Raw genomic sequence first — 13071 nt, 5'->3', positions numbered from 1 at the left:
CCGAGGTTGATCAAAAATGTATTAAAATTAGTCCAATGAAAAGATATCATCTTAATTTTTTTTTCTATTTATATTTATTAACCTTTATAAACACGGGTACCATACTACTGAATTAAAAATTTTATAAAATTTTTCCTCTGCTTTCTTGCCATTTTACTTCTCTGGTTTTTGCTTTCCTCCACCTTAAGTCTCTTGCCAGGATGTTTCTCTCCTCCTTTTCCTTTCAGTTTTCTTCAATTTATTTTTCTACCTCTATGTCCAGATTTAACTCATTCTTATCATCAAGTTCCCTCTTTTTTACGGTCTACCAGCAACTTTCCATCTCTTTTCCTTACCCTGGCTCTCCTATTTTACTTCCCCTTATTCACAGTCTTTCACTAACTCTGCCCTCTTTCACTCCTCCTGCTAGGCAGTGTTTACCTTTTTTTCCCTTTCCACCATTATCTCCCTCCTTTCTGTCTCTCCCATATATCTGCTCATTTCTCTCCCCTCTTCCATTCAGCATCTGCCTCCTACACTCTTACCAATCCATCATTTACACACTCTCTCTCCCCTTTCATCAGTATCTCCCTCCTCTGTTTCATCCCTCTTCTATACAGTCTGCCCCTTCTCTCCCCTCTTCCATCCAGGCTTCTGTTTTCCTCCTTCTATATAGCTTATTCCTCCCTCCCTTTTTCATACAGCATCTCCCCTTCCATCAATATTTCTCTCATCTTTGTATCTCTTCCCTTCCATATAATGTTTGTCCCCTTTCTCCTCACTTTCCATCCAGTATCTCCCCTTTCACTTCCCCCATTTCATCATCTCCCTCTTCTCCGTACCCCATCCCCAAAATCTGCCCTCTCTCTCCCCTGTTCTATCTTGAATCTGTCATCTCACTTCTATACAAAATCTGACCCCTCTCTCCTCCACCCCAAACCATTTCCAACAGCTTCTGCCTCCCCTCCTCCCACCCCACTTCAACCAGTGCCTATACCCCTCTCTCCCCACCCCTTTTCTACCTGCATCTGCCACCCCACCTCTACTAGTCTCTACCCCCTCTCTCTCCCCACCAATTTTCCACCTGCATCTGCCCTACCCCATTTCCACCAGTACTTGCCCTCTCTCCCCCACTCTTCTTTCACCAATGTTTGCCATCACCCTATTTCCACCAGTATTTGTCCCCTCTCTCCCATCCACTCCACATCCACCAGAGTCTGCCCCATCTCTCTCCCCCCACCTCACATCCACCAGTATTTGCCCCCTCTCTCCCCACCCCATCCCATTTCCAACAGCTTCTGTCCCTCTCTCTCCCCCACCCTTCTTCCACCAGTGTTTGCCATCACCCCATTTCCACCAGTACTTGCCCTCTCTCTTCCCCACTCTTCTTCCACCAGTGTTTGCCATCACCCTATTTCCACCAGTATTTGTCCCCTCTCTCCCACCCACCCCACATCCACCAGTCTGCCCCATCTCTCTCCCCCACCACACATCCACCAGTACTTGCCCCTCTATCCCCACCCCATCCCATTTCCAACAGCTTCTGCCCCTCTCTCTCCCCCACCCTTATTCCACCAGTGTTTGCCATCACCCCATTTTCACCAGTATCGGTCCCCTCTCTTCCCCACCTCACATCCACCAGTGTTTGCCCCCCTAGCATCCTCACCACTGCTGCTGTAATGGCAAACTAAAACAAACCAGTTGCAGGGCCTTCCCATACATATCTGGCTTTGCCCCAGAAGAAACAGTGGTGTCGAAGAGGGTGGGCTGGCAGTCGCAGGTATGTATTGGAAGGTCTCACAGCCGGTCTGTTTCAGTTTGCCACCGCCACTGCAGCAGGTGTTGATCCTGACCCCACTTGCTGCATAGTGGGGCTGAACAGCTGTGCAGACTTCCTGCTAAAAGGTGCATGGCCACCAAGCTACGTAGTTTAAAGTGAACATCGATCGCAATATATAAACCCATTCTTCAGTAAATGTATTTTCTACACATAGGACCAGGCTCAGAAGAAAAAAATTGGAGTGGAATGCTATTCTATAAAAAGGCGGTCCAAGTTGAATTGCGCTTAGACCCCATTCCTGCACCCAAAATTTGGATGCCAGTATTTGCGCCTCCTGAAACCTGGCATAAATGCCAACACCCCAACTCTAGGTATTTGGGTACAAGAATGACACTATTCTATAACTTTGTGCCCAATTTTTTTTGAATGTCCCTACCCCGTTCTAATTTGTGCACTAGGGGATTTAGGTATGCGGGATTATAATTATTCTCTCATCATCAGGTCAAACTCTGTGCCAATCAGCTTAGTTTTAAACAGGTTTGGTTTATTTTTTTGAGGGGATACCGAATATTGGCACCTTTTCTATTGCTTGATAAGATTGACTCATGTTCCCCAATTATCAATAAAAGAGCACAGGTCCTGTACACTCACTGCTGCCTTTTCATGGATTCTGTGGCTGGTTGCAGGGGAGCCTGGCTACTGTGGGGTGGGTCCCTCAATGATTACCCCACTCCTGAAGAATGGCCCGTTTTCTGAGTACTGTCACCTTTAAGCTATAAAAAAATGAATTGCTTTTAAGGGTCTAATTCATGCATATCTACTGTAGCCTGTGTAAAAATAAATATTAGATTTACTTACCCTAAGAGCAGTGGTTGAAAGGGGAGCTGCCAGGGCAGCAAATACAGATGTATGTAGCGGTATATCAAATTTTATTAAATCCAATTCAAACTCACTGTGGCTGGAAAGAATCAGCACCTGTAAGACTGTGACTGCAGGCAAATAGGAAGAACCATGGGGCCAGCTGGCACTGGGTCTGAAAGCAGAAGGCAACTAGGAGCGAGTGCCATGAAGAGTCAAGCCGCAAGAAGCAGAAGTCCCTCATCTACCCCCACCCCCAAAGCAGTGGGGTTCCAGGCAGGCTTGAAGAGAAGGGAGAATGTCTAATCTAATCAGGATTTCTTGACCATACACTTTTCCAGTACAGGTTTCAAGTCAATTTACAAGACAAGGGGCCCATGCAGTATCATGGGAAAATATCCACAGCTCAAACGTAGAAGAGGGTTACACTATTACAGAAGGGAAAAGGTTACAACACACTAAAGAGGAGGGATACTAGTGCAGTCACCCGATGAAATGCATCCCTCCTCTTTAGTGTGTGTGAGCTTTTGGGTGTTTGGATGTATGGAGGTCTGATTGTGGAGTGTTTGCTGTCTGATTGTTGTGGTCTGAGGCCGAGTGCTTGGGGTTTGTGTGTGTTGATTGGGGGGTTTGGTATTTCAACATGTCAATTGTGATGGGCATCCACCCCTTGGGTTCTTGTCATATGCAACATTTGCTGTCATAGTTTTCAAGTGCTGTTTTTCTGCCTGTTATGTTTTATGCTTACTTTGATCCTGGTTGTATGTCCCTTTGCAGTTGCTAATAAAGACAATTAAAAAAAAAAAAAAAGAGGAGGGATACAATGTTGCAGAAGGGAAGTAGCCATACTAAGCTGTGGAGGGCGGTAGCATTGTCAGCTGGGACATTACATTGAAAGAACTTTGTGGAATAGGTATGTTTTCAATCATTTCCTGAAGGTGAGGTGGTGGAGTTCAGTTCTCATGGATGTTGGAAGGGCATTCCAGGTTCTTGTAGCAATGTACGTGAACAAGCAAACATTCAGCACCCTCTTCGCATACATTGCGACAAGAACCTGGATCCCCCTTCCAACATCCATGAGAACTGAACTACACCACCTTCAGCACGTGGGCCTTGTGCTCTTTTCAGTAAGCAATGTATTTTTTTTTTCCTTTGTGTCACAGCTGAAGCTCCTCTTCTCCATCTCTAGAGGGATCTATCTTTAGCTCTCTTCAATGGGCTGAGCTGGAGTTCCTGACAGGGGACCCTTTGTGGTGATAGATTTCCTCATCTCCAACAGCATTGAAAAAAAAATCTACTCCTAGGCAGTCTCCAACAAACTTGAAACTAAATACCACCAAAACCAAGCTTCTTTGGTTACACACCACCACACAGACAACACCCGCAGTCCACTGGTGAGACACTGAACGCTGAGAAGACCTCCAAGGTGCTTGGAATCCTGCTTGACTCCATGCTTTCCCATTAACCTCAACTTTCCAACCTCAGGAAAAAAAACCCATACAATTCAAGGCAACCGAGATTGATCAAACCTTACTTCCACTGCGACCACTTTGCAATTCTTGTTCAAATGCTAGTCCTAATACAACTTGACTATTGTAGCTCCCTCTACACAGGATTAACCTCCTCCCAAATGCACAAACTCCAGTTGATCCCGAACACTGCAATCTGGCTGATCTTCAGCTTAAAAATGTACAACCACCTCACTGCCTACTACCGCACTCTTCACTGGCTGCCTATAAATGCCTGCATCCTGTCGTGCACTGTACACTGTGCACTAGACACCAACACACCGAAGACATAATCCACCTGTTCTCTTCCTCCTTCTTCACCTCAGCTAGGATTTATGACACCCATCAGCTGATCATCCCCTCTTCTGATTCTAGCTGGTTTTGGTGGTGTTCAGTTTCAGGTTTGTTGGAGACTGCCCAGGAGTAGATTTTTTTTTCAATGCTGTTGGAAGTGAGGAAATCCATTACCACCTGTCAGGAACTCCAGCTCAGCCCATTGAAGAGAGCTGAAGATAGCTCCCCCTGGAGATAGAGAAGAAGAACTTCAGCTATGACACAAAGGAAATATATATATTGCCTACTGAAAAGAGCACAAGGTCCATATGCTGAAGACCAGAAGTTCATGGAGGAAGAGGCAGATCAGAGGGCAGAAGAGGACTCAGGAATTGTAGGTATTAAAGGCTACAATTTTTCATTCTTAGAAATGTTTATATCCAGCCATTCTATTATGTGCAAAGAGGTTTTTTAAATGACTGATTATTATAAGGATAACCCATTCAATTGATTAGCTTTGGTTATTTGATATGATTTGAAGGGTATCAGAGGTCTGTTTCCCTCTTTTTGGTAAATTTTCAGCCAGGATGTGCAGTTATTATTACATATATTTTTTTATTTTTTTCTATTAATTCATGATATTTATCATATTATAGAAGTGCCTAATTGCTATTGGGATTTGGTAATACTCTACTTTGAATGTTCATCTTCTGATACTTGCTTGTAGAGGATTTTGTCCATTTTTTGTACAGTGTACATTAAAAGATCCTACAGCAAACTAGCACTCAAATGTGCTATTTTATTGTGGGTTGAGTAAATAACTAAGGGCCCCTTTTATAAAGCCACAATAGCGATTCCCAGCACGGCAAATGCAAAGAAGCCCATTCAATTTCTATGGGCTTTGTCACCTTTGAGGTTGGGAATCGCTACTGTGGTGTTTTAAAAGGGGCCCTAAGTTGTATCTAAGGAATGGAGGGTGCTGTGACTTGCACAATGTCACGTGAAGTATTGGCAGGATTTGAACCTTGGCTCCCTCAGGCTGTTGATCTAACCCCCTAGGCTACTCCTCCACTCATAATTCACAGGTGTGCAGTCAGGGCCTTCAGGGGATTCGCCCCAACCCCTAAAGGCCCTGAGAGAACTGCTCTGAATTTCATTGGTTGAATAGGCAACGGGCACAAGCTGCTCAGCCAATCAAATTCAGATCAGTACTGTTAGGGCCTTCAGGGGGTTCATAAAATCCCAAACCCAAGGCCAAGTTCCTGGAGGTGCTAGGGGATTGCTTCCTGGAGCAAATGGTAAAAGAGCCGACAAGAGGAGACGCCACCTTGGACTTGGTCCTAAATGGTCTCACCGGACCGATAACAGAAGTAGAAGTCATGGTTCCACTGGGAACGAGTGATCACAATGTAATCAACTTTAAACTTGACATCGGGAAAGGGAAACATACCAAAACCTTAACCACCACCTTAAACTTTAAAAAGGGTAAATACGATTGCATGAGAGCCATGGTAACAAAACGACTCGAGAAGATGGTGGACAAACTTGAAACAGTAGATCAGGCATGGTGCCTATTGAAAAATACTATTGCAGAAGCACAAGATCTCTACATTCCGAGGATTTCCAAAGATCGGAGAACTAAAGGCAAAGGAGAACCGGCATGGCTTACCATACAGGTGAAGGAAGCCATAAAAGAAAAGAAGGACTCTTTCAGAAAATGGAAATGCACGAAGACAACCGAAGCCTGGAACAAACATAAAGATGAACAGAAGAAATGTCACAAGGCGGTGAGGGATGCAAAACAGGACTATGAGGAAAAAATAGCCCGGGAGGCTAAAAACTTCAAGCCCTTCTTTAGATACGTGAAAGGGAAAAAACCTGCAAAAGAGGCAGTGGGACCCCTGGACGACAAGGGAAGAAAAGGGTACATCAAGGAAGATAAACAAATCGCAGACAAACTAAATTCCTTCTTTGCGTCCGTCTTTACGAAGGAGGACACCTCAACAATACCTGAAGCGGAGAAACTGTTTACAGGAGAAATAGAGGACAGCCTCACCACAGTTGAAGTGAACTTGGATCAGATATACTACCAGATCGACAAACTTAAAAGTGACAAATCCCCTGGACCGGATGAAATTCACCCTAGAGTCTTGAAGGAATTGAAGGTTGAAATCGGAGAGTTACTGCAAAAACTTGCAAACCTGTCAATCAGAACTGGTCAAATACCAGACGACTGGAGGAAAGCGAACATCACGCCAATCTTCAAAAAAGGATCGAGAGGAGAACCGGGCAACTATAGACCTGTGAGTCTTACATCTGTCCCCGGCAAGATGATTGAATCACTGATCAAGGATAGCATAGTTCAGCACTTGGACACACACGACTTGATGAAACCCAGTCAACATGGATTCAGGAAAGGGAAATCGTGTTTGACGAATTTACTCCAATTCTTTGAGACCGTGAACAAGCAAATTGATAGTGGAAAGCCGGTGGACATAATATACTTGGACTTCCAGAAAGCATTTGACAAAGTTCCACACGAAAGACTTCTCAGGAAACTACAAAGCCATGGCATAGAGGGAGATATACAAAGATGGATAGGCAAATGGCTGGAAAATAGGAAGCAGAGAGTGGGCATAAATGGGAAGTTCTCCGACTGGGAGAAAGTGACTAGTGGTGTACCCCAGGGCTCGGTACTTGGGACGATCCTTTTTAATATTTATATCAATGACCTGGAAAACGGAACATCCAGTGAGATCATCAAGTTTGCAGACGACACAAAACTCTGCCGGGAAATCAGATCGCAGGAAGACAGTGAGGAACTCCAGAGCGATTTGTGTCGGTTAGAAAACTGGGCGGAGAAATGGCAGATGAAGTTCAATGTGGAGAAATGCAAGGTAATGCATTTAGGCAGTAAAAATAAGGAATACGAGTACAGAATGTCAGGTGCAACTCTGGGAAAAAGTGAACAAGAAAGGGATCTGGGTGTACTGATAGATAGGACCCTGAAGCCGTCGGCACAATGTGCGGCAGCGGCAAATAAGGCAAATAGAATGTTGGGCATGATAAAGAAAGGAATCTCGAGTAGATCGGAGAAAGTTATAATGCCGCTTTATAGGGCAATGGTCAGACCACACTTGGAATACTGCGTCCAACATTGGTCTCCCTACCTAAAGAAGGATATAAAACTGCTGGAGAGGGTGCAGAGGCGAGCAACTAAACTAGTGAAGGGTATGGAGAAACTGGAATATGAGGATCGACTTAAAACACTGGGATTGTTCTCCCTTGAGAAAAGGAGACTGCGTGGGGATATGATCGAGACCTTCAAAATACTGAAAGGAATCGACAAAATAGAGCAGAGAAGATTATTTACATTGTCCAATTTGACACGGACAAGAGGACATAAAATGAAGCTAAGGGGGGGCAAGTTCAGGACTAATATCAGGAAGTTCTGCTTCACACAGAGAGTGGTTGACATCTGGAATACTCTCCCAGGGGAGATTATTGCAGAATCGACAGTCCTAGGCTTCAAGGGCAAACTAGATGCATATCTCCTTGAGAGAGGCATATAGAGATATGGTTGGCTATAGGGTAAGCCAGGTGTATACCTGGCAGGGCCTCCGCGTGTGCGGATCACCGGACTTGATGGACCGAAGGTCTGATCCGGAGATGGCGCTTCTTATGTTCTTATGTTTGATTCCGTTTGACTGGTTGAGCAGGCTGCCTACTAAACAAATCAAACCAAAAACTAAACAAAAAAACAAAACAGCAGGACTAAAGAGCTGGGGATTCACTGTATCCCCTGAAAGCCCTCACCGCAGTGGCGTACCTAGCATATGTGACACCCAGGACCCATCATTTTTTGACACCCTTCCCCCCATCTGTTGAAAAACATGATTTTTAGTAACAATCCACACGTCACACAAGAATACCTAGGAAAAGGTAGCATCTTATATACTGCAGTGAGCAGTACAACATCAATACACCCACTGTAAAACTAAACAAGCCAGACTAGTACAGATCAGTCCTGCACAGTCAATCCTAACAGAAAACCATGTCTTTTGAACATGCAGAAAACACCTTCGCCTAATATGGAATATGTAATCACAAACTAACCCCTCCCCCTTTTACAAAACTGTAGTGTGTTTTTTAGCCACGGTGGTAACAGCTCAGACTCTCATAGAATTCTGAACATCAGAGCTGCTACCATCACGGCTGACACTAAAAAATGCGCCAGTTTTGTAAAAGGGGGGATAAAATAGAAATACGTATACAAAGGTTAAATTGAACCACAAAGAAGCTGGACTCTGCATACAATGGAACACCACAGAAACAGCGATGCATCTCCCCTAAAGCAAAAAAATGAATAAATATAATTTTTTTTCTACCTTGTCTTCTCTGGTTTCTGCTTTCCTCATCTTATTGTCACTCTCTTCCTTTTATCCACTGTCTACCCTCTCTCTCTCTGCCCCTTCTATAGGGCAACTTCTCTCCTTCTATTCCCCTTCCAGAAACTTTATGCCTCCCCCTTCCATCTCTTCCTTCATTCCCATTGGTCTGACATCCATCTTCTTCCCTTCCCTCCTCCAATAGTCTGGCATCTCTCTCCTCTCTTCTTCCCTTCCCTCTCCCATACACCCATAGTCTGGCATTTCACTCTCTCCTCTCCCTTCCCCCCCCCACACTTCCATGAGCATCTGCCCCCTTTCTTTCCCTTCAACCCAATTCCATCCAGTATCCTTCCTCTTATGTCTCTCTCCCCTTTCCCTTCCCCCCACTTCCATGAACATCTGCCCCCTTTCCCTTCAAACTCAATTCCATCCAGTATCCTTCCCCCTTATGTCTCTCTCTCTCCTTTCCCTGCACACCAATTCCATCAGCATCTGCCCCTTTCTATCTTTCCACCACCCTTCCATACCACCTTGCCCCTTTCTCTCCCTCCACCACCCTTTCATATCACCTTGATCCCCCTTTCTCTCCCTCCACCACTCTTCCATACAACCCTGATCCCTTTCTCTCCCTCCACCACCCTTCTAAGCAACTCTCTCCCTCCAAACCAGCAAACTCCCACGATGACTGCTTCTGCTGCCTCTGCTCCGGAAGATGTAAGTGATATTGGAGGGGGTGGTCCGGCAGACGCAGGGAGTTGTGGTAAGTCCCGCGATGACTGTGGCTGCCGGTCCACCCCCTCCGACATCACTTATATCTTCTGGAGCAGAGGTGGCAAATGCAGTCATTGCGGGACCTTCCTGCACTTCAGCGCGGTTGCCGACTTTGCTTCGGAATAAGTACGGCAGCCACGCTGAGATGCAGGTGCTGTTTAGAACAGCGCGGGAGGTTCCGGATCTGTCCGGCTGTGCACCCTCTAGGGCTGGCACCCGGGGCGGTCCGCACCCCCCGCCCTGGGTAAGCCACTGCCTCACCGCACACCACTGAATAAATGACAGTGGATAAAGACAATCTGTCCAGTAAGGATTGCAATTGCCACTCTGTGCAGATTACACCCATAAGTGTTTTCCTATCTCTGTTACTTTTCTGACACTTTTATTTATAAATTTGTGGTATCCTATGATTATCATTTATAGATGGAACCTACATAATATAATAGACATTAAACTTTTATATAACACATGACAATTGACAAAAATGCCTATGCAGATACTGGAAACATGATAACAAATTAGACACTGATGATTTACTATGAAATTGGTGATTTCAGTTCTTTGGGTTATGTTCTAAAACATGTAAACAATTATGCATGTACCTAAAAGAATAATCTTCTTAGGTAAAACATTAACTTACAGCAAGACTTTATGCTAAAAAAATGAAACAAGTCAAAAATTGCGAACAATAAATAAAGCCACCCAAGAAATTTGCTGCTTATCACTAGAAATAGTAAAGAAAAACAGTTATGGTATAAAGTGCTGAACCACTTATTAGGTGTCTATTATACAGAAAAAAAAACAGAGGTTCAATTATAATGCAAATTTAGGTTTGAATTTTCCTGTTGGAAAGCAAAAAACTCAATACCTAAACATGGGCTTTACACTTGATGGATTATTCTATCCATGGAATTCAGAATAAACACCCATGACAATTTTACACGAACACAAGTGTAGCAGGCTATAAAATATAAAAGTGAAAAACAGATTTACCAAGACATTAAGAGGGAAGTTATCCCTATGGGCTCCCATCAAGGCAGGTTATTTTACCCATAAATCAGGCTATTTTAATACAGGGTCCCATTTTATGCAATGAGACATTGATAATGTCCCCCCCACTGAAAGTTTATGCTCGATAATTTCTATAAGACATGTCACTATCGTGGAAAAACAAAGAGTTTCCTCTTCCTACTGAACCACCTCCTACTGGACTCGCCCAGTTTGTGACACCGTAACAAACAGCCCTATGTCACAAGCTGCCCTAGACTAATGTTCTAGAATTCCACCACAGCCTTTACATTTTAACTCAGCATTTTTCTTGTCTCTAAAACCCTGTCCACAAGACTCTATATTCTGGGTTAAAATATCCATGAGCAGAGTTTTAATTCATGGATACCAACAATAGTTCTGAAAAAGAAGACAAATTTAAGGTGAAACTCAACACGTCCGTAACACTAACCTCTGCGCGAAGGAAAGATTTTGTTTCTGAAAAGTCAGTCAAATTGTTTCCCTCTCTTCCTTTAACGTTTGACCGGAGAGAGGCGGGAGATTCACCAGCAATGGAGTTTTTGGAAGAGAACTCTTATGGGGTGATGCCTGAAGGACAAGCTCTTCCAAGAAAGCCTCCCCACAATGGACAGGGCAGAAGTGTAGCAGACGTAGGCGAGAACAGCCTTCTTTGTCTCTCCTTTCCTAAAAAGATGTGGAAAATAGTTGAAAGTGAAGAATTCAAGTCTATCAGATGGAGCGACAATGGCGAGTGTGTGGTTATTGATGAAGAGTTATTTAAGATGGAGATTTTAGAAAGAAGAGGCCCCTTAAGGATTTTTGAAACAGACAGCATGAAGAGTTTCATTCGACAGCTCAACCTCTATGGATTCAGCAAAATACGTCAAAATCAAAAATCAGTCTCTCTAACCAGTTCTCAAACAGGAAAAATCAAAACCAATACAAGAACAAAGGTAATGCACAATTTCTGTTTCACACCATAGATGTGAGTCACATAAGAATTACTTCATTGGATTTTAATTTAAGTTACAGATTGAAACAGTGTGATTTTCTGCATTTACTCACTTTAATATGTAAGAATGGAGATCAGCAAACATTTATTCCCTAACATCTGTTTGCTGACATTTCATTGTTTGGATACTTGCAAATTACTGACTTTAAATTCCATTTAAATATACACTTCAGCAAGATAGTGCAAACAGTTAAAATGTTACTCACAGATAAAACATTGCTAAAATAGAGAGTAATACGTTCACAATAGGTGTTTTTTTTTCTCTGAAATGGTGGGATTTTTTTCCAGGTACAATGCTTATAGTGATTCTTTCACGCTTCCCTGGGCAAATCAGGAAGCTGCACGATTGTCTATGCTATCTAAGGGCTAGATTCACTAAACCTTCCGATCTTGTAACGACGATCACAAAACCAGTTTTACAGGTCCTGCGATCGTTCCCTGACCCCATTCACTAAACAGTGCCCGATCAATCTCCTCTCCTCTCTGATCCAGCCATGCAAAGTAATAAAACCCCATGCAAAATAGCCAAGCGATTGATTTACTAATAATTGCTTGGCTATTTTGAATCAGGTTTTACTATCCTAAAACTCAACTGCTGCAGACCTGTCGGTAACCGACAGGTTTGACAAGGGTGGGGGGGGGGGGTCTTTTTTTTTTAATGGCACAGATATTTTGCATGTATTACACAAGCAAAATATCTGCCTATAAAAAAATGAAAAAAAAAACCCACTGCTGTCAACGGCCTCCCCACAACAACCCCCGACAAACATGGTAGCTCCCCCACCCCGACAAACGTGGTGACTGGAAAGACCTTCCCCGTCCCTCAAAATAAAAAGGCAGGAGGGAATCCCACTCCCTCCTGCCATCAGCCCGCACGCTCCACGAAAAGGAAAAAACCCCACAACAAACGGCAAGAGGGATGCCCACTCCCTCCTGCCGGCAAATACCTCCCCCCACCCCCGAAAAAAAACAGCAGGAGGGATTACCACTCCCTCCTGCCATCAGCCTCCCTCTCCCTGTACCTTTACGTCGGAAGCAGGATGGTTGCCCAGTCAGACCCTCCTGCTCCTCTGACGAAAGGCGCCTGAGCCAATCAGGGACTTCCTTAGGGAGTCTGGCCATTGTTTTGGCCAATTATTGGGAAGAGCATGTTTTGAGGAGCCTGTTTGGCACCTGAGCCAATCAGGGCCTTAGGCCCCTCCCCGTGCATCACATGATGCACCGGAGCGGGGCCTAAGGCCCACATTTCGTCAGAGGAGCAGGAGGGTCTGATTGGGCACCCCTCCTGCTCCCAACTTAAAGGTACAGAGAGAGGGAGGCTGATGGCAGGAGGCAGTGGGAATCCCTTCTGCCTGTTTTTTTCGGGGGTAGGGGGAGGTATTTGCCGGCAGGAGGGAGTGGGCATCCTTCCTGCCGTTTGTTGGGGTTTTTTTCCTTTTTGAGTAGCGTGCGGGAGTGGGCATCCCTCCTGCCTTTTTCTTCGGAGGAGGG

General features: G+C 44.4%; 1 protein-coding gene across 5 annotated transcripts in view; it reads right to left on the bottom strand.

Annotated features, from left to right (window-relative positions):
- The window catches only part of LOC117360564 (protein CXorf40A-like), a 66883-nt gene that overhangs the window by 27004 nt on the left and 26808 nt on the right, over positions 1–13071 (bottom strand). For 4 of the 5 annotated variants that reach the window (XM_033944499.1, XM_033944498.1, XM_033944503.1 and 1 more), the window contains one exon: positions 11020–11252. The exons of the other annotated variant lie outside the window; for it this stretch is intronic. In XM_033944499.1, coding sequence (XP_033800390.1) covers positions 11111–11252 — 142 coding nt within the window. In that variant the 3' untranslated portion in view covers positions 11020–11110. The remainder of the gene's footprint in view (positions 1–11019; positions 11253–13071) is intronic. 5 annotated transcript variants of the gene reach the window in all.

The sequence above is a fragment of the Geotrypetes seraphini genome, chromosome 5, assembly GCF_902459505.1.
Source record: "Geotrypetes seraphini chromosome 5, aGeoSer1.1, whole genome shotgun sequence".
Classification (NCBI taxonomy): Eukaryota; Metazoa; Chordata; class Amphibia; order Gymnophiona; family Dermophiidae; genus Geotrypetes; species Geotrypetes seraphini.
This window is presented reverse-complemented; position numbering and strand designations above follow the sequence as displayed.